Source organism: Hyperolius riggenbachi, chromosome 7, assembly GCF_040937935.1.
Source record: "Hyperolius riggenbachi isolate aHypRig1 chromosome 7, aHypRig1.pri, whole genome shotgun sequence".
In the NCBI taxonomy this organism is placed as follows: Eukaryota; Metazoa; Chordata; class Amphibia; order Anura; family Hyperoliidae; genus Hyperolius; species Hyperolius riggenbachi.
In genome coordinates this window covers 104491692-104513992 of record NC_090652.1, presented here as the reverse complement: position 1 = coordinate 104513992, position 22301 = coordinate 104491692, and the positions used below count along the sequence as shown (strand labels likewise).

General features: G+C 43.0%; 1 protein-coding gene across 1 annotated transcript; it reads left to right on the top strand.

Annotated features, from left to right (window-relative positions):
- The first annotated feature begins 490 nt into the window (after positions 1–490).
- On the top strand, positions 491–18719 carry LFNG (LFNG O-fucosylpeptide 3-beta-N-acetylglucosaminyltransferase). Its single transcript, XM_068244473.1, has 8 exons — positions 491–955; positions 9957–10005; positions 11349–11448; positions 11552–11705; positions 12445–12530; positions 13166–13331; positions 13484–13569; positions 14537–18719. The coding sequence occupies exons 1-8, from the start codon at positions 578–580 to the stop codon at positions 14601–14603; spliced, it is 1086 nt and encodes a 361-aa protein (XP_068100574.1). The 5' UTR covers positions 491–577; the 3' UTR covers positions 14604–18719.
- The last annotated feature ends 3582 nt before the right edge of the window (positions 18720–22301 follow it).

Sequence of the window (22301 nt, the reverse complement as noted above, 5' to 3'; positions counted from 1 at the left end):
CCATAGGAATATTGTTGCATTGCTTTGCAATGACATCTTAAACACAATCCCAAAAGTTTAACTGGACAGGAGTTTTAAAAAGACACAATATTTTAGGTGCATCTATTGATGATTGCATTGCTTATTTTTACGCCTGGTGCGCTTTCCTATGAAGTTTGTGAGCATTGCAGTCAGAGGTATAAACGTGACTTTTCCCCCTTTGCAGAGAGCTGCAGCCCCTGTAGGCACTCGGAGCCCGGCGCTAGCAGCGATGATCAGAGAAGCGAGCTGGCCGTATGGCAATATCAGCCCCGTCCCCACACGTCCGCTCCCGGCCACCTCCCGCCCACGTGTGCCACTGGGGGAGCCGCTCTTACATCCACATGGGATCCCTTCACCACGCCCCCAGCCAGCCCTCTCCAGCAGCTTGTGTGAGTGATGGGCGCGGTGACCAGGCTGCACCTCCTCAGTGGGCGGAGCAGCAGGAGATAGTCCTCGCTGGTGGCGTTGTTCTGCAGTCAGATAGTGAGTTGTGCTGCTGCAAGGAAGTCTGTGCTCTTCTCTGTTCATTCATCGGGACTGACTACTTGCTGCAAAGATGCTGAAGAACTGCGGGAGGAAGCTGCTGCTGTCCATGGTGGGGGCGACCTTCACCTGCCTGCTGGTGCTGATGGTGGATCAGCAGAACAGACAGATGGTGCAGTTGACCAGGGAAGAGATCTCTGATGATACAGCTGACCAGCCTGGGGCTCAGGAGGCAGCCAGGGATGCCCAGTCCTTTTCGGCCTATTTCAGCAAGCTGACCCGGGTGAGGAGTACCGTGGAGCAGGTTGTCCCCTCTGTGGGGGGCAGCGCTGCCCCAGTGGAAGACATCACAGCCAAAGACGTCTTCATAGCGGTGAAGACCACCAAGAAGTTCCATCGCTCCAGGATGGATCTTCTGATGGACACATGGATCTCCAGGAATAAGGAGCAGGTGAGAGGGGTCTTTCATTCTAAATACACTTTGTATCAAGCTTATAGTATACTTAACTAGTAGGTCAGAGGGTGCTTCAGCCAGGTCCTGGGCAGCTGCCTAAGTTGCCTTCTGTGTCCATGTCACAGAGATTTTTTGTAGGAGCTATACATCTCAAGCTCATGCAGTTGCTGACAGTTGCCATCAGCAACAGAACTGAAACAAAGTTGCTGGTGATATATTTTGTATATTTTACATGTGTCCAACTGTCCATATGTAGCTAGTCATGCTTATCCAGGTCCTGTCCCTCAGCAGAGCTTACAATATAGCATCCCTTCTATCGCATAGGGTCAGATTTGTAGCCAAGACCCCATTTGGGGTACAGACAAGCTGTGGTTCTGCTGATACTCTGGGTCTAAGCCAATTATATTTATCATTGTCCTGAGCCATTGCACTTAGCTCAGCAGTCTTAACAACATACTCACCAGTTTATGGTGTCAAAGTTCAGTTAGATAAAGATAAGTCATTGCTAAATACTTTTTGCCCATGTGCTACTTTCAATCCAGTTCCTTAGGTATCTGACAGGTACTTATGCCTGAACAGGCATAGCACTGAAACCAGGGATCAGCATAACAGGGGCCTCCTATTATACCTTGCCTATACACTTACTATCCATGGTACTAAATTCCTTTTTTGTCTTCTCCTGTCATATCTTTCCCCTGGGAAGGAGGGCCCTGGGAGGAGCATGAAATTACATTTGTGTAACTCTTGCTGTCAGATGTGTATTGGGAGCACATGAGGGCGCATAGCAGGCTTATTCCACTGTATGGCCCAGAACAGTTCCTGCTCTCTGCTGTATGATAAACCCCATTCATAGTAATGTCAGGAAACCAACATTGTCCTCTGCATATACACTTCTCTATACATTGTTTTGCACAGCAAGGAATCTGCGCTCTGTAGTTTTTTCTCTCTATATATCACACGTATGTGTTTTACTGCTTTGAAGTTCTCTAAAGTGAGGAGCTTTCAGCACTTTGCTTTTTGCATGCATGTGACATTTTAGTAAGTACTTCCTGCCAAAGGAGCTGCTGCAAGCTTTGTTAGATCTGACAGGTCTCACAAAAAGCAGACTTGTCATAACCTATAGCAACCGAAGGAATTAGATCTGGCTTCCCATTGAAGAAGCTGTTGCCTAGGTGATGTAAAATTCATTGATGATGGTCCTGTCAGGGACCACTGTATTTTATCCAGGAGCCGATTTCATTCATACCTTCCCTTTATGCTTATCCGTTTGTATTGTGAAGCGTACAAGCAAGGCTTTTTTTTTTTTTTTTTTGGTCTTTTTCGTCTGCATTGAAGTTGAAGATCGGGGGGGGGGGCAGGGGGGAGAAAGAGGATAAATTTCACGAGTCCTATAGAATGACATCCCTGAGAATCCCACTTCTTTCTTCTTCAGTTTCTTTTTGTTTTGTTTGGTTTTGCAGGCTGTTTGAGTTCCCAGGGAACAAGCCTGTTCTCTCACGCTGTCCCCCAGCGCTCACTAACAATAACCCTTTTCTGCTAGCCCAGAGAAAGGCTTTTGCCGCCTCTATCATGCCGCTTTTATGCTGGGAACACTCAAGTCCAAGCTTCGGTGGTGGTGGCCAGGTCAGGTTGCCTAAGAGATGAGGGCCGATACAGCCCCAAAGTGAAAAGGGGAGGGGGGCAACTAGCAAAGCAGTGAGGCATCTTTCTGGGGAGCGTTGACAGGCTGACAGCCCTTGTAGGGTGCTTAAAGGACAGCCATTTGAGGGAGATGTGACCCAAATAGCCATTTAAGAATAGGCTTGGACACCACCGCTTTCATATTGACCAAACAAAATTAGGATAAAATTCCTTGATAAACGTCTTGACAGTTTCTCAGGATTTCTATTAGGACCAGAGTAATCCTTTTCAGCATCTTAGATGTAAGTTGAGTTACGATTTACAGGCCCAGAGAGAGTATTGCCTGAATAGAAGCTTCCAAAATTCACAGGGAAATCTGAATATCAAGTACCCTCTCCACACTGTCCCTTTAAGGACCTGAACTTGCACATAAAAGGAGGTCCTGCACTTGCACACAGATTGCACTGTGCCACTAGCTCTAGCAGTTGCTGATCTGGGTGAAACTTATTTTTTTTTCAAATCCAAGATGATGATCTTCTGTGTTTTGTCAACAGCGTTTGCTAAATAAATGCTTTTTTTTTGCCAGGACCTGGAAATTCCAGTCTGCTTACTTCTGGCATGCTCCTGGCTAGTAAACATCCAGTGTTTGGCCCAAAACAAAACTAATTCACTCACTTACACGCCAGCCCTACAGCATTTTGTTGGTGTTGTTTTGGCAATTATAAGTTAGCTTCTTTTTTTTCAGCTTTGTACAGATAATGGGGTCATTATGCAGAACGCAGCATAGCTAGATATTGCAAAATCTGAGTACAGTCCCTGAGGTTTAACCCCTGCAGCTCTGTATTATGGCAGCCTAGGGGTTAATGCCTATTCCCTAGAACTGCTTTATCTGATTGAGAGGGGCTGCCTATGGGAAAATACACTTTAAGGCTGGGGAGGACAAGGCTCTCATTGAATGACACAATAGCCCAGGTTTCCTGTGTCTCCATTTGGTTGATACTCTTACCTCTTTCTATTGTTGATTGCCATCTTAAATGGCTATTTTTGGTCACACAATAGAAAAAGAGGTCGAAGGCAGATCATTAAAATCACGGACCACCCGAGTTGGTGAAAGATTTCATTTTACTTCCTACCAATTACGCCAAGAGCAATGCCCTTTTCCCCTGTAGCTGATGCAAAAACCTACCACCATTCACAAGGGGACAAAAAGACTTTTAGCCTAATTGTTTTTTCTTTTCTTCAAATAAGACAAGTGGTAGCGAATCATCCCCCATTCTCACCTGCGGCACACCTTACATTTTCATATTCTGACGCTGACGCCTGGCTAAACCCGCGAAAGTGCTGGGATGGAATCTCCTCTGAGGTAGTTTGCTTTTTTCAGCTATGTATTTATAGTCTCGGAGTTCAGTGTGGCCCAGAGGGGAATTTGACTGCTTGTGTCATTTGGGTTCACATCTATGGAGCTGTTTCAGGTGATAATTTAGGAACAATTGTTATACAGACTGCCAGTCTGTTCAACGGAAAGGGGGGGTTTCCATTAATGATGCAATACAATAGATCGCTAATGCATTAGCGTCATTGTCCGGCCATACCTGTGCTCACACAACTGAAGAAACATCTTGAGGTGTGTCATAGGCCTCCACTGTTGGTGTGGAACCGCAAGATCCAGCATGTCGCGGCATGTACTTCATTTGCAGCTTTTACTATTGTGTGTGTTGGATGCACGATACAATAATGCCTTTACTTCTATTACTTTGCCCCACACTCAGATCGCATGCTTTCTGAGGAATTTCCAGTAGTGTAGTATGTAATCTGTGCCTCTAGCAACAGAGGGGTTAGGCCTGTACGGAATTCACTTAGACGCTCTCAGTCCCCTGCACAGGCCCTGTGGCAGTACTGAGACTTGTGCCTGTGCCAGTCATTGTTCTCCTGCTAGTCGCTATGAGAGCCCCTCGCTGGGCCCGTGGCAGTGACATGAGAGAGGCTGCCTGGCCAGGTCCTGTCCTCAGGTGTATGGGGGCGTGTCTCCTCCCTGCATGCTTCTGACGTGCTGCTCTGTGTATATATCAACAGCCCAGGCAGCCGCAAGCTCTGCTTTCTGTTTATGGTATAAACACAAGCAGGTACATGGTCCAACGGAAAAACGGCAGATCTGGGAAGAACTGGTTTTGACCTACTTGGGGGCAGCTAGTGCACCTGTCTGCATCAACACCCTCTTACTTTATTTATACCTGCTGAATTAATTTCATAACACCCATTTTAGTAGTGTTATTGTTTGAAATATTGCTTTCTACAGAAGAGCTGAGAGTAGAGGTCAAAATATACAGAGAAAGCTAAACTACGACACCTAATGTAACCTGTAAGCCACCTAGAGGGGGATGTCTACTCTGGGGGTCCAGGACTCCTAGAAAAGCTACTGTCCTATGATGGTCTGTCAATAAATGAAGGTTCTGCATTTTGTTCCAGGCATCTTCTTGTTGTGCCTTACTACACTTGTGGATGCAGGTGGCCTGATGACCCTTTGTTAATAATAATAATCATTTTGCCCCAATGCTCTCCTGAAAATAACTACAGGGGAGCAGCTACTACAACCACAGGGGGGCCCAAAGCTGTAAGGGGGCTCCGATTGCTATTTCACTCCCTCTGATATAGGGGTCCATTTTTCAGATCAGGTGTTTTTGTGGCTACACCTGTTTTATGACCCTTGCAAGATGGTCCTTCTGACTATGAGGGGCACCAGAGGTAGGCAGGGGAAAGGGCATCGGGGGGGGGGGGGGGAAAGGGGCATGATTTTTAAATACACCCTTGCCTGGACCAGTCCAAATTCTTCATTGCCAATCTAGATTAATGTGAATATAATTCTATTCTTTCTAAGAGCCAGTGATCCCCTAATGACTATGATTGCAATAGCTACACATAGGTTCATCTGGAGCAATAGGAGGATTATTAAATCACAGGTGCATTTTTTAAATGTGCTTTTAAACTGAACTTGTTTACCTGTAATTAAGTCGGGGAGTTTACCCAATAGCAGCGAGCGGTTAGTCCTGACTTGGCAGCAGTTCGGCAATGTTTTGGGTACACCTGTCTGACAGCTGATAAGACAAGCAGCTTGTTGCAGGTAGTAACTATTCCTGTCACCAGGATCATCTGGTCTAACCTGTCTTTTGACATCACAGCGCGAAATTCAAATTTGAAATGACAAATTACTTTTGTTTAGCACATGCAATTACACTATCATTGCTGCATTATGCTAAGCTGGTCATATCATCTGCTGTGGGATCAGTCAAGGACAGTTTAAAAACTCCATTAGGAAGTTCTAGCATCATCCATACCATCCTTCACTGTGTTGCTCACAATCTACAAATAAAGTCAATTGTTTACATTCACCTAAGCTGACTATTGTTACTTATGTTGGCTAGATCAGATCTCCAGGAGGAGGGGGATATTCTCCACACCTACATCAGTGGTGGTCCCTATTGTTACAGGAGGAGTGGGCATCCTGTCATTGTTGATTTTTAGAATAGTGATGCTTCCTCTTTAGTAAACCCCCCTTCGCTTAAGGGACAAAGCCTTTTTTTCATGACCAAAACCGAAATTTAGAGAAGTAAAGTTATCTAAAATAAGATCACATTTTGAAAGCTGCCTATAAAAAGAAGACGTTTTCAAAGAAGAGCACAGATATAATTTTGACATGATGGTGACTCAGATATGTGGCAAGTTCTTGAAACTGATGGGGGGGAGGTGGAGAGGATTGACAGTTCCTGTAAATGAGACAAGTAACTTTAATTTGCAAGTATGGGGGCAACCGTGATGGGGTTGAAGAGGATCTGTACTATTTGTGTACACGTGCCTGCTGCAGCCTGCCTGCCCACACACCTCAATTGTCCCCTCTGCTCTCAGCCAACTTGAAGGTCTAATGACATTCACTGTCACCTACTTGTAACTGGAGTTGTAAAACTTCAGAGGAATTTATAAACCACATTCAGCACTTTTGAACTCTCGCTTTGCTTGGGACTTTGAACCACGACTTTTCCTCTGCGTCTTACTTTTTTTTTCTTACGTGGTAAACAAAATAAAAACACAACACACTTTTATCATAAACCGTTTAATAATGCTTATTGGAAATTCATAGTTTTTTTTTTTTTTTTTTAGATCCAAATTAATCAGTTATCAGCTTCCAGAATGTTTCATCTGAAAAAAATGCCACAATCTCATATCTAAGTGGTTGGTTGCATTTAAAAGTTGGCTTCTTGATTGATTGTCGTTTGTTAGTGCACATGATCGGTCTTTGTACTAGATTAAATAAAGTTTGGCGTGTCCAGAGGCTTGTGGAATGCCTGACCTATGGCATTAGTAGATGGGGAGCAGATAGAGGATAATTGTTTGAGATTAATTGGATTTCCTGCCTGGGCTCCTGCGAGGAAGGGGTGTGTGCCAAGGATCCTGCAGATCACAGATATCTCTTAAGAGGTGACACTTGGGGCCTTAAACAGACTGTCCCTTCCTCTCAAGGAGCAAGGAGCAGGCAGGCAGGCTACAAGCTTCCGGAGTTTGCTTCCAATAAAGGGAGGGTGCCTGCAGTTTTTTTTCCTGTCCATCTATAGAGAGAGGAGATTCTTCTTTATAGACAGGAATCATCCCATTGTCTCTGAGCTTTGAGGAGAACAAAGGGGGGAGAGAATGGGGGATTGGGCTGTTCTCTGGCCAAACCTGCAATAAACAGTCTGTTATCTATTTATAGTGTCAGATCAGCCTCTTGCTGAGATGAAAGGTAGAATAATAAGCCATAAAGAGAATTCCTCTGATGCTGTAACTAGCACACAGCTATGCAGGAGTCCAGGCTAAATTTAAGGTCTGACTTGCAACAAACAGAAGAAACAGGGTAAGGACTTCTGGGAAATAAAGGGGTATCAAGTTCAGTAACCTGTAGCAACCAGTCAGCTTTACCTTTCCTCAATTAAGATCTCTGGTTGCTGTGGACTTCTGCACTGTATATGTTGCTATAATAAAGTTGTCACAAGCGAATTTGTAGGTCAACCTTCTAAAACTCTCAGGCTTTTGTGCTAATGCAGGGCTACATGGGTTGCCACACTACAGGCCCTGATGGTCTGATACAAAGAATCCAGTCTGGTGAAATAGGCTTGGAGATATTTAGTGTAGAAAATGGCCAGCTGACAGCTAAAGACTCTCATCCATCTGGACTAGCTCTTTCCCATGCTACCTGAGTCTAATGTTTGGAGATGAGTTGGGCTTCAAATTAGCCCGATTAGGTCTCAAATGCCTTTTTCCTTTACTTTATGGAAAACCATTTTAACCAATTTTGACTCTTCTGGTGTTTAAGTTTTACGTCTATAATAAGTCCTTAAAGCTGCCCCGCCTCCCCCTCCTATCTCAAGCACCTCGTCCTGGGTACCAAGGGAAAGAGAATAGGCCACCACATCAATCAATTTCTTTTATTCTTCTTTTCAATTCGGCAAGCTTAACCAAGCCAGCTGTATGCTAATGAGGGGGGGTACATCTCCACTTAAACTGTGGCTCGGTGAGTAAAGCTGCCCGGCGACACGACACGCAGCCCATTGTTGGGAAACAGACTCACAACTCTCCCCCTTCTGCTTCTATAGAAACCCCAGCACCAGCATAAATCACTATTGACAGCAGAGCTTCCACTTCAGCTGCAGTTTGGTTCCTGTCCTCCGCTGCCTCCTCTTCCATTGTTCCGTGTTGCTGTGTTTTCCATTCCTTTCATACTTCTTTTGTGTCTGCTTTATTTCCCCCTTTACCTAAAACAGGCAGCTGCTGCACCATCCTCTCCCTCGGCCTCCTATCTCTGACTGACTGAAGCGTGTTTTTTTTTTTATTTCTTCTGGTAGCGAATATTTTGCTTCCACGACAATAAGTACAAACAGCAAGACTTAACCACAAAGAGAGCTGACATCTGCTGAGCATTAGCTGTGTCAATAAGGGAGTGCTGCCAGGCAGGTGGGAGAAGTAGAGGTGGGCGGAGGTTCGCCAAGGTAGCCGCCAGCCCTGCGGGCCCAAAATCCCGCAATGCTTTACAGAGCTATTGAATTGCATGAAGAGGAGCTGTAGGCGTGTGTCTGTGAGGGGCACAGAATGGAAGCAGAAGTATAGTGGCAGGCAGGTGCAGAACCACCCTCTGAACCAGGGCAGGATAGGCGCAGTGCAGACTCGTGCCACAGAAGCAGCTGCCATTGCCATGTGTTATTAGAGGTGTTACACAATAAGAACAATACGGATTAAGTCACATCAAGCAGAACGTGCATCGTTACATTGTAGCTGAAACTGGAGGAAAACACATTGGGCCTGATTTGCTAAAGGCCATTCAGTTTCTGTATAATGCACATAGTGTTGTTAGTGAAAGACGGGCGCTTCACATAGCTTCTGACCAGTAATGGTCATTTCTATGAGAACTCATGGAGAAGCATATGATTTGTTTGATCAGCTGATTGGTTTGCTGTGATTACATCCTGCTTTAGCACTAGATCATGGCTAGCAAATCAGAGACTTAGATTTCTATCACCTGACTAAACTGATCACATGCTTCTCCATGAGTTCTCCTAGATATGATCATCACATCTTCTGACTCATCGCCTGTCCCCAAAGGTACCAATCCATGGTGCCAAAGGTACCACAGATTGGCTGGCAAGTGGTGACCTCGCTACTCTACAGCTAGACTATGAGAATGACTCATAAGGTTCTCCTGAGCTGAAGAACGTGATCAATCCATCAAACCTGGATTTAATTTGGTACAAAATGGTCTTGTATTAGTATTAGTGAACCTCACTACAAAGTCCATTTAGGGCAACCAGACATGATTGAGTCACTGACTTATTCTGATACGTAGGAAGTGAAGCAAAAGAGAGATTTGATCAGAATTGCTTGAATCTGTGTGGCGCTCTTTACATCTTAACCTTGACTCAATACTAATCCTTATGCCAGCATTAAACCTCACACTAACCTAACTTAGCAGGAAGCTCTGCTGTGAGAGCCGGGGGATTCTGCCCTGTAAATGTCATCTCTGCCCGCTGTGTTGGGTATATGAACATAAAACATCTTTTTCAGTTTATAACCATCCAGCGCAGTTAAATCTTGCCTCTCCACCACACTTGTCTTTTGTAACTCCACCAACATTTACCAGCCTCAGGGAGAGGGCTTTAGACTTTTTACCCGACACAGCTGTCGCTCTGAAAGAGTCAGGACACAAAAGGAGCTGCTTGTGGATGTGAACAGGGTAGCTGCAAATTACATGGCCTGTCCTCCAGCCATCTGCTTTTCTGCATCCTATTTGAATTAATGTCCCAGGTGCATTCCCAACCACAGAAATGTAATGTGCCTTTATCTCTATTGTGCCTTTCAGACTTTCATCTTCACGGATGGGGAGGACGAAGAGCTGCAGAGAAAGACAGGTGAGGATTAAGTGCAAAGCTTTATTCTGCCATCTACTCTTACTTTCTGATTTTTAAAGGTGAACTCTTCACTGCCTACTGCAGACCAGAATCTAATTAAAAATAAAACCCCAAAGGTACCTTTAAATTAGGATTGATGCTGCCATTATTTGATCAGTAGGCCCACTATACCATATGCTGTAGCAAGAAGATGGATCACAGTCTGGAGGTGGCACCTGCATTGGTCACATGATGGCAGGTTTAGGGTACTAGTTCTATGGTAAAACTAGTCTGCTTGTGGTTATCAACAGAAAATTGCACAGTGCTTTAAATTAAAGTGTTTTTGTTCTGTCTGCCAAGCAATCTGCCCATGCAGATGCCTCTTCAGCCAATGCCTAGGCATCAGTCAGGCATCACGACTAACTAAAGATGGAGTCTGCAAAATATCCAAAAGTCATGTAGTTCATTACATTTGAGGGACAAAAATGTATATGTCATCTATGCCCATTCATAACATTTCTTTTTGGTTACTAAAAACTAAGCATTTTTATATTTTACTATAAGTTTCATTTTTTTTTACCCCTCCCTGAGTTCCAAAGGGCTTGAAACAGTTTATGTGGTTAATATATCTCAAGCATTCACTCCTATTTGCTGATAGGAGGGTTAGGATGACTTGGTTAAGCACCATTCAGCGTTCTTGTTGAATAGGCCTTACAAAGAACTTTATTCCTGTTAAAAATGTGCATGTAGGCCCTTTGTGCAGTTTTTACCCCCTCCCCTATTCTTAAGACCTTTTAACCAGTGGGCCGAGGAGTAAGCTTAAAGCTAGGAATAAACCATTGTTAGAAAGGGGAGGATGGAACACCAGCAGTGGGGTGGGTTTCCTACTAATGTAGCATGCGTATGTCTTATCCCCCCATTGAGTGTGGGTCACGGAGTTTATTCTGCCCATGTAAATGATTCCCATTCAGCGTCCTTAGGCTGCGTCTATTGAGAGAGCACAGCCAGTAACAGGTGGTCTCATCTGGGAAAGTCCATATACAATGGAAGAAGAGCATTCTTTAAAAAAAATAAGAGGGGGAGGGGAGGGGGGTTGTAATTAACCCTTTCAGAATCCCCCTCCCAAAACTTGCATCTTCCTCAGACCCCCCAGCAAAGCAACAATGTATTGTTCCATCTGCTGTATCCTTTCACAGTGTTATATATTATCCCTTTACTGTAACATTACACTCTCAACCACAGCAGCTGTTTTACCCCACAGTAGCAATAGCTGATGTTAGCCCAGAATCCTTTGCAGTGCACGTCTGTGTCTTCTATGGCCAGGGTAACGATTATTAATGGTGTATACTTTTTATTCTCTACAGATAATGTTATCAGCACAAACTGTTCTGCTGCTCACAGCCGCCAAGCCCTGTCCTGTAAGATGGCTGTAGAATATGACAAGTTCATAGAGTCCAGTATGAAGTAAGTGTTGCTGAGGCTATGACACACAGAATGCATTAAGACGCGCATTAAGTGTTAGTTGGCTGGTTTCCAGATCTAATCATTGTTTCTTGCTTGGTTTAAGGTGGTTCTGTCATGTCGACGATGACAATTACGTCAATGTGAAGACCTTGACTAAACTGCTGTCGCGCTACTCTCATACGAACGATGTCTACATTGGGAAGCCAAGCTTAGACCGGCCTATCCAAGCAACAGAGAGGATCAGTGAAAGCAAAATGGTAGGAGAGACTGGACCTGAAGCCTATATTCTGTTTTTTACTTGTTTATAGTTTATACTAACAACAGTCTATAGCCAAGAGACAATAGGTTTTAGACCTCAGGAGAGTTTGTCTAGGCAGAAATGTAAAGGACTTCCTCTCATAAGAATTGTCTCTCCTTGATCTTTTTTCCTTTTGTCTTATCCAGCCATATGAACATCTTGCATTTATGTCAATCTTTGTATAGTCAAGTCACAGCCGAACTTGCTGAGCACTAGCTGTTGATTCTTCACCCCGCCCTTTTGAGGAATCATGTTGTCTGAGTGGAGAGAGGACAACATTGCTTATCAGAAGGGAGGGTCGAGGAGTGATCATGTGGAAGACAGCAAGCAGACTTGAGTGACCTGCAAGATTTTTATATGGCTGGATAAAATAGAAAAAATAGTATTCCTGAGTAAGATACAGTATTTGTGCATTTATTAACTATGGTACTTTTTACTTTGGATATAATAACAGTGGATTCATACATATGGTCACTTTAAGCCCCAGAAGAAAACTAATATAGCGGCATCTAGGATCTGTTAGTGTTTGTTCTTTTCTTATCGGGGTTATTTTATGTGCAGTTAGGCTTCCTTTAGATATTCCTTTGCCTTATAGAGTGTAGGTCCTTTTCACTAGAGGTACTAAGTAATAAGGTAGATTTTGTACTCTAGCATCTATCTTTGAGCTTTTTAGTAACCGTTTGCCTTCTTTTCTCTAGCGCCCTGTCCACTTCTGGTTTGCCACTGGAGGAGCCGGGTTCTGCATTAGTCGAGGGCTTGCATTGAAAATGAGTCCGTGGGCAAGGTGAGAATTTGTGAATGGCTAAACTGTTATTACACTTTTTTGCACAGCATGTTCTGGGAATCTTCGTTGTTGGTTATTGTAGGTGACTACACCAAAGCTGCAGTGATTCCTCGAGTGCATCTAATACCTCCTAGATAAACTATGGGAATGACTAGGGAGGACTTACTTTACAGTCTGCACAAAAATGTTCTGGTTTCAAAGTTGGACTTATAGCCTTTTTAGACATGCATACCTGACTAGAAAATGAATTGGAAATAAGCATACCTTGCTTATAATATGCTCACTTTCCTCAAACCATTTTTATGAGGGTTAAGTCTTGCTCATGTAGAAGTGATACCATAACAATGACCTCTCTTTTTTACTAAAGGCAATGCTGTATTTTGCAATGCTTTTTTTCTGTGGCAAAATTTTAGAATGCTTAAGGCCCACTACAAAATAATCCTTGCAGTTTCCACAACCTAATTGGCCTACATGTAAGAGTAGAGGGAATGTTATGAGGCCTTCAGAGACTATAAGATCTCCAGAAAAGGGATAAACTAATTGTATCAGGGAAGTTTATCATCTTGTGAATGGTCAGTCTGCTAAGCTTGAGTTCCCAGTGATGTTAACAAGGCTGGTGTCTATTCTTCTTGCAGTGGTGGACACTTTATGAACACAGCTGAAAAGATCCGTCTTCCTGATGACTGCACCATTGGCTACATCATAGAGTCTGTTCTTGGGGTGAAGCTAATCCGAAGTAACCTCTTTCATTCTCATCTGGAGAATCTGCACCAAGTCCATGAAAGTGAAATCCCAAACCAGGTAAGTTGTCAGTTCATTGTGGTGGACTTAAATCTAGAGAGGACTGTCAGTGATGTTTTATCCTTTGTTAAATTATTAGACAAACTGGGAACAATGTAGAAGAGATATGATTTTGGAGAAATGGACTCTAATAAGTTATTTTATTTTTTTAGGTGACATTGAGCTATGGAATGTTTGAAAACAAGAGCAATGCAATCCTTATGAGGGGCGTTTATTCCGTTGAAGATGACCCATCAAGGTAAGGTTTGAGGCTTAACGTATTCATTACTTTAGACTTTTTTTTTGTACTAGTTTAGAATGCAGTGGGAAAGTTTTTTTTTTTTTTTTGTTTTTTTTTTGCTAGCTTTTGCCAGTTTACTCCACCATCATTTTCACAGTTGGTATGATATGCCATCACATAAAATAGATATTCGTGTAAACAACACTAGGAGCTCAGCAGATAATTTCTGATGTCTATAAAAATAATAACAGTATGCAAAGAGACTGCAGTGTGAGTGCCTTTTTGTGCTCCAGCTCCTCACTGGCTTCTCCTCTGTGGTGTGAGGATCCCACAGCTGCTGGCAGCTCCCTTATGGTGGGCGGTCCAGGTAGGTGAAGGCAAGCTCTGCTTTCTTCACAAGGGGTTCTTTATAGAGAATTATATTAGATAAAACTAGATGGGTGTTCCTCTTACTTCAAAAACAAGGTCACAGTTAGAATCATACTGTCCCATATCTGTGACCAAAGCTACACTTTAATATAGCATTAAGTAGATTCACATAGTGTTATGTGGATTTGTATAGCACATAGTACTAGATGGGTGACTATAGAACATAATGCTATGTTGATGGGTAAGTGTTATGTGGATGGGTATAGAACTTAGCATATTACCTAAGAGGTAACTCGCAACAGTTGGAGAAGTCAAAAGTTAGATGCCACCGGTAATTTTTAAGAAGCCTCCATATACCATCACCTTGGGGATTGTTTTGCCCTGACGTACAACATAGATTTGTAGTTGAATGGTTTTAGGACATTGGGCTATATGCATGTGTATAGAGTATAGTATTGGGTGTATGGATATAGGATGTGTATAGCACAATGTGTTCTGTTGATGGGTATAGAGCATAACGTTAGGAGAATGTGTTAAAAATGTTGAACTTTTATAACAACTGAATCATTTGAATAGTAGAAGAGCATTTCTAAAACTTCCATTTTTTTCTCTGCAGGTTTCGTTCCGTCCACTGTCTGTTATATCCAGACACTCCCTGGTGCCCCAAAATCAATGCTTATTAGAAGACATCAGATCTTCTGCAACCTCGTCCCAAGTTTCCCTGGTATCCAAAGGGCTTTGTGGGACCAGTACGTTGTCCTTGCTGTGAATGTCACCGGTTTCTGGTGCTGTGCATGGAACGCACAGTGTTCGGTTTCATAGGCTGCTGTGCGGCCGCTATACTGTCTCTGCCTGAGCAGACAGCGACAGCTTATCTCTATCAAGTGTTTGGCACCTCCTCGTGTGAACGAGAGTCAAGGGGACCTTCTGGAATAGAGCCTGGAGAATGACATAGTCCGTGTATGTCAAGAGGCTCCGTCAAAGACTTATAGACTTTAACACAAACTGATTAGCAGTGTCTGCAATTCTTATAGAATGTAAGCCATAGACCTGCCCTTTGCTTCTTACGAGCTACCTATTGCTTATTTTGGTTCTTCTTCCAAAAAAAGTCATATTGAAAGTGCTAATCTAATCAGAGGTCCTATTCAGTAGGCCTCGTGGAGATCTTGAGCAAAAATCTGCTCTGTGGTATGTTTTGATTGCTTGGCTACTGAAATATTTTACTTTTCGGTACTGTCATACCACATTGCTGACATTTTTGCAGCATCTACGCTGAGTGTGCGATTGGTGCTATTATTTTAGGTCCTCTGTGCAGTTGTGGGTAAATGTGATTTGCCCTATCTTCCCTTTTTCATTTCAGGCTCCGGTTTGAAGTCCAAATGAAGATACACCCTTTCATAACTAAATACAATGCACATGACCTATTGTGGTGGTCTTTTAATAAAGCAGTGCAAAGTCCAGCCACGTGCTGGTAACAGTAACCCACATCAGACAATTAGATTCTGATTGCTCGTTCATAGTGGTTGCTTTTGGCATATTTTTATTATACTTTACGCTGCTTTTTTTAAACACCTTTTATGTTTCTGTAATGTCGTGTTTTAACCCTTTTTCGGTCAGCGCAGTTTACAGCACTGGTTGGGAATCGGTTAGACACACCTTTAAGGCACTTTTAAAGCAAACCTGTCACACATCTGGTCAGTAGAAACTAAGCATACAGCATACGGCTAATCAGAAGTTACTTTTAGTGAAAACTGCATGTTATACCCGCTAGTAACTCCAAATGTACAGGCTGTTAATAGGCCAAGGGATAGAGATGGTCAGTGAAATGCTAACCATACCAACGTGCATGCAAATTGTATGCAGCTTGTAATTGGGCCAAACAGAATTGGCGGGAAGTGAATTTGATTGGCCCAATTCCAAGCTACATGGAGTTTGCTTTAAATTGGAATAATTCGCATCTCATTGACCATCTCTATGGAGGGTGTTGACATTCCAAGTTTTCCTTGCTATTAAAGTACAAATAAGGAGGTTTGACTGGTGGGAAGATGGGGCAGGTACCCACGTCTCACAGGAAATGTTAAACTCTGCTAATCGTATTTTAGAACTACTGGTTGTTTTGATATGTAGTTTTCACTGAAGTAACCTGAGACTGTATACGGTTTGCCGTATGCCTGGTTTCTTTTGGCCAGGTTTGCTACAGGTCCACTTTAAGAGCTGGACTCTTAAAAGCACCTTAAGCTGCCACACTGCAATGAGATGGATCACATTGGCATTCTAGTCTGTCAGTCCCATGTGACTCCGGTACTGGGACAGAGCAATATGGCTGACCAGATCTGGGTTTACTATGAGAGAAGCCTACTGACCATACTTGAACAGCGATTTTATGGGTGGACTTTCTGAATTTAAGTCTTTAAAAAAGTAAATGATGCAGAAATCTCTACACAGAAAGGATCCAGATCTGACCAGCCATCTGAGTCATCCCATTTCAGTGTGAAAACTCAGCCAATCAGGAGGTTTAGTGAGACCCAATCTCCTCTCTGCCATTTTAAATGGACTGCCCATGTAAACATGGAATCTGGAGCTGCACCCCTTTAAAATGGCAAATGATTTTCAAAAATAACTTAAAGTAATCCCTATGCAAAATGATACTACAGAGCTGTTTTATCTTTAAAAAAAATCCCTAATTGGGTTTTACAGACTTTTCTATCCTGGAAATAAAAAATGCATTTCATGGAGTACAATCATTTCAAGGCCAGCCCAGGGTGCTGAGAGTGAGCAGTGTTGTACTGTTGGAAGTGGAGGAGTATGGGGGCTGCCATATTGCTTTCCTGTTGACGAGGCCTTTTGCCTGGCTGCTGCCCTGATGCTGAATCCTATATCTTGAACAAGCAAGCATCTGTCTGAGTCAAAGCACCTGATCAGCATACTCATTTTGAGTCAGTGATTCAGCACGTATAGCAGGCAAAGGATCAGCACGACAACCAGGCAAATGGCATATTCATTGGAAGACAGAAATGGCAGTTTGCATAGTATCTTTACTTCACCTTAAATTAAAAATAACACATAGATGAACTAGTGCTGACGTGGTCACTAATGCCCTGTATTATTTTGCACTCCCTGGGCGTGCTAAGCCGTAACACACCACCTGTTGCTAATCAGTGGGAGCTACAACCACCTCCTATAGGGAGCTGTGACCTGTCCAAGCTCTGAGGTTACAGGGCAGTGCTGAACTACTCAGCACTAGCGCTTCTATCTGTTTTCTTAATTTAGGGTTTACACTGGCTCTAGGAATTTAATCAGTCTTGGGTGACCTGGTCTAACTGCACAGATCTACTCCATGGCTATGCTGGTCCACTAATTTATCTCCAGGATGTGGGGGGTTAAATATCTACATGATATTTGGCCTTCCATTCGAGAAGGTTTATTTGTTATCCATGGAGATAACGGAACAAATCTTAAGAACCTGGTTGCCAAGACAGCTAGCGCCTCACCTCTGAATAGTTGTTGTCAATAGATGCTCTCATCCTTTGACTGCAGTAGAAGTAACTGCATGCTCCTAACTGGATTTAAAGGCTTCCAAGTTGTTACTTGAATTTGTACAGCCCTGGGGACACAAGCCTGTCATGAGAGAAATATGGAAGCCACCATTGCTGACTAGTGATGGTCATGTCTAGGAGAACTCATGGAGAAGCATGTGATCAGTTTGGTCAGGTGATAGATTTGTAAGTCTCTGATTTGCTAGTCATGATCACATGCCAAAGTAGGATGTGATCGCAGCAAATCAGAGCTTTGCAAATCTATCAGCTGATCAAACAAATCACATGATTCTCCACGAGTTCTCCTAGACAGGACCATCACTATTGCTGACTTTGTACAAAACACCAATTACCTAACTGTAATGCTGATTTTCTGGCGACAACACCTGCTAAGTCACTTTCTCGTGACCAGTATGCAAGTCAGATGTCCTGACTGTCTTCATTGGCATACTTTTGCTGTGCGAATCACTCAGAATTTATTGTACCTGCAGGATCAGCATTAACAGAAGTCAGGACTGCCAGCCTCCCGTGTCTCTTTCCTGGCATATTACATTTAAAGTCTAGCTTCAGCCAAAACATTTACTTTCATTTTCAACCAAGCAGATTGGGGTTAGAAGGTCTGATCGGTTTCCTTGTTACTCTTGTCTGTGTCCCAAATGAACTTCCTGTTCTCCGCGACCTTATCGCTTGGACAGGAAATGAGGAAACATCTCTTGAACGCAGACAGCAGTAAGAACTTGACAGAGGCCCCACCCTCCGCCACACTATCCAGTAGAAATGTATGTTTTGGCTGTTGCTCCGCCTCAGGAAATAGCTGGCTGGAAGCAGATTACTTTTCATAGGTGAGGCCTGTGGCTTCTAAAACCTTTTTTACCGAAAAACTCTTACTGCGGCTACAAGGTAGTAACTACGATTTGGGGATTTAGTATTATTGCCCATAATGGGCGTTGCCTGTATATAATTTAAACATGCAGTGTTTTTTTACTGTGTATCTAATGAAAGTTAACTTTTTATGTATCTAATGAAATTATTTTTTTTCTGTGGATCAGAAAATGTGCTGTTGAATTTAAACCTGCTTTATCTCTTTAACGCGCTTGCATCATTGTCACGTCTCCAGTATCTGGGGTGTATTGTACTAGGCCTCGTTATTGTTTTTGGAATATAAAGAGAATGATATTGTTCTCAGGGGAATTATGCCTGGTGTCAGGGTTATTCTATTGTATCTCGGCCTCTGCTTTCAATAAAGCAGGTTTATCACTGAAATATTCTGTGTTTGTTGTTCTTACACATTGATACACACACACACACACACACACACACACACACACTCACTGCTTCTCTGATTTTTACTGAAATGATGCCATCTTGGAGGAGGGCAGTGTGTGCAGCCCATCAAGCAACGCTTCATCTGCTTTCGGCTGGGAATGGGGCAGGGTGCTCAGGCTGTGGCATACAGTCAGTCACAATACTGTTTTCTGTGTGGAATTGATGAACTCTGGCTCATAAGGCACCGCCTACTGCTCTCCAAATATTCAGCTCCCATCATGCTTTGCAATGGCAAGTCTGACAACGCTGTAGAAAATGAAGCAAGTCAATGAAATCAGAATTCTGAAGATGCAAATGGACCATGTAACAGATGAGACACAGGGAAAACCGTGATGAAATTATTATTTATAACCTGGGCCAAAAAATAAAATAAAAGACAAAACCGATCTTTGTTCTGTCTTCAACACCAACATAGAAATACAAATCCGTTTGTTTACAGTTGAATCTCTTATTTCACACTAGACACACAGACAAGGCAGGTATATAGTGCTTTTCTTCTGGCAGACTCAAAGCGCCAGAGCTGCAGCCATTAGGGTGCTTTCAGTAAGCAGTAGCAGTATTTGGGTGTCTTGCCCAAGGACTCTAAATAGGTGCAGGCTTACTAAACAGGAAGAGCTGAGAATCAAACCCAGGTCTTCCGTATATACTAATACCGATATTCTAACCCAGGTCTCACTATATATAGTATACCAATATAAAATACTATGCAACACAAAACATAAGTCTGAATGGTCCCATTGCAGTCTATGCGACACAGGTTTTTAAAATTACATACCAGCATTTAAAAAAAAAAACTTGTGTCACATAGACTGCATATTGACATGCATAGGGGGTGTGGATAAACAGGTGCAGATCTTGGCAATCGAGCTTGCTGTCTAAGAGGTAGGGGACTATAATATGTACAGGAAATGAAACATTGGCTAATTGGTGATGGTTAAAGAGAATCTGTACTCTAAAATTCTTACAATAAAAAGCATACCATTCTATTTATCATGTTCTCCTGGGCCCCTCTGTGCTGTTTCTGCCACTCTCTGCTGCAATCTTGGCTTGTAATTGCCAGTTTTAGGCAGTGTTTACAAACAAAAGACATGTCTGCTATCCGGAGTGTGATAGGCTGAGAGGAGCTCAGTCTGTGACTCACACAGATCCTGCAGGGGGTGTGGAGAGGGTGTGTATAGCTTCTATCCTATCACAAGCAGACCAGCACATTCCTGCCTGAGTGCCTGAGCCCGACAAAGCCGTCAGAGGAAAGAAGATTAGATTATATAACAGAGATAATACAGCCACTGTGCAACTAGGAAATGCTGCAGTAAGACAGACCACATTAGTACAGGTATAGGAACTTATAGGATAGAAGAAATAAGGCTGAAAATTTTGTTACAGAGTCTCTTTAAGAGAAACAGGAAGATGGGTAGGCTAGTCAGTAGAGGTGGGTTTTGAGGACTTGTTTACATTTTAAATGGGTAGGGCTAAGCCTAATGGGACAATAGAGGTAATTCCAGAGAGCGGGGGCAGTCCTAGGGAAGTCTTGGCAGTCATGTATGGGAAGAGGTTATAAGTAAGGAAGGCATTATATTATATTTGCGTATATGGTCAGAAGGCCATCTGAAGTGAGGCATTGTTTATAAGGGAATGACGCTGGCCGCCTCTATATTCCTCCAACTTTAGGTTCCCTTTAGGCAAAGCACCACATCTACAATGTGATTCTAAAGCTGCGTACTCACCACTCGACGGGTCCTGCGTCGTTCCCTTGATGGTCGCTAGCGACACCTCTTCCTGTCATGGGGTTCAGCGCAAGGTCACGCAATGTACACTGCAGCACGAGCGAGATTTCCAGCGATCGCGGTACTTTGCGCAGTGTCATCTGAGATCTTAAAGATCCGATCCTCCATGTTGGTCTTTAATCATTGGGCGACGCTATGTAACGTTCACAATCGTGCTTCTGTACCCACCTGGCGTCGTGTAAAAATGGCAGGTCATTGGGAAAATCGCCAGGTGGGTACATAGCTTAAAGTAAAATGGTAGCCAGGAGCAGCAGATGAGGAGTACTGAGAGGGACAGATCTGTCTACAATATCTAGTTACTGAAATATAAGATAGGAGGATGTTGGAGAGTTTGGTTATTTTTGGGGATAGGTTGAAATGTACATGAAAATACTGTGCAGGTGAATGTGGCAGGACCTAGAAATGTTCTGGATTTTGGGGAACCTGGTGGATGGTGAAATGTGAATTTCATGTATCTACAAGCCATTCAATTTTCTAGCTAACTAACACCATAAAGATTTAATTAGGGCAGAGGGAGAAGTCGAGGGTGGATAGGTAAATTAGGTGTCATCTGCATATCATATCATATTGTAGGCTGAAGGAGGATATGATATTGTCAACACAAGGAGGTAAGAGAGAAAAGCACAGGTCCAAGGACTGAGACATGGGGTACACTGACAGGTGGAATAGGAAGAGTTACTATTCATTAAAAGAAGTGGGCACTAGGATAAAAGGGAAGTGAAACAAGAGAGGTCAGTGTGCAGAGGCTGGATGAGGAGATGGTGAAAAAAAAAAGTTCTTGGCTCATTGGGTCATTGGTCACTTTTGTAAGAGCCATGTGAGTGCAGCGTGTGGAACAAGACAGATTAAAGGTGGTTCAATAGTGAGTTGTGATTGAAAAACTCAGTCTCTGTGTAAAAAATAGAGGTCAGTTAGTTTGGAGACATATGAAAAAAGATAAATGAGATGGAATATACTGTAAATGGAAGGGAGGGATCCAGGTGAGGTTTCTTCGGCATTGGAAGGATAGTTGTATGCTGGCTGGAGGGGAAAATACTAAATGATTGATCAGTACAATCCATACAGAGGCCAGGGTGGATGATTGGTACGGAACAAGGAACTGAGCCAAGTGGACAGGTAGTGGAGGGAAGTGTGAGAAAAATGGTGTAAAAGAAAATCTGAACCTACACTAATACTAACTGCTCATAACCCTAACACCCCAGACTTCACTACCTCTGATACCAGTCACAGCTTTCAGGATGGAGAGTTACAAAATTTGGTTTGGGTGCAGCTCTGTCCTCAGATGAACACAAACTACTGTATTAGACATGTCTAATTTTCATAGTTTTGTTTCAGATCCCCTAGAGGCTGTGTCTGTCTGTTTGTCAAGCAGCCGGCACTGGTGCTAACAACAACTGCAGGCATAAAAATCAATTCCAAAATAAACTAACTAAAAAAAAACTGTCTATGCAAACACACATGAAAAGTTGGAACAGCACAGTGCAATCACAGTGCAAGACTGGACAGCAGGAAGCAGAGCTTTCATATTTTATCAAGTCATACGGCTGTCATGAGGTGTAGTCTCGACATTAAAATCATGGGCAGGTGAAAGGTACAGTAGAGTCTTGGTTATAAATGTGTGTTCTGGTTGCTTGAGACTCAATGTTAAAAATAGGCCTAGCTTACTCAGTACTAAACCCCACTCTATATGCATATCATGAACTTGTATTAAATGTTAAAATACAGTAATTGAAAG

Excerpts from the sequence above, each read along its gene's own strand:
- LFNG (XM_068244473.1), top strand. The coding sequence starts at position 578 with ATGCTGAAGAACTGCGGGAGGAAGCTGCTGCTGTCCATGGTGGGGGCG. Across the intron at positions 11,449-11,551 it reads TTCATAGAGTCCAGTATGAA|GTGGTTCTGTCATGTCGACG; the intron begins GTAAGTGTTGCT and ends GCTTGGTTTAAG. Across the intron at positions 12,531-13,165 it reads AAAATGAGTCCGTGGGCAAG|TGGTGGACACTTTATGAACA; the intron begins GTGAGAATTTGT and ends TTCTTCTTGCAG.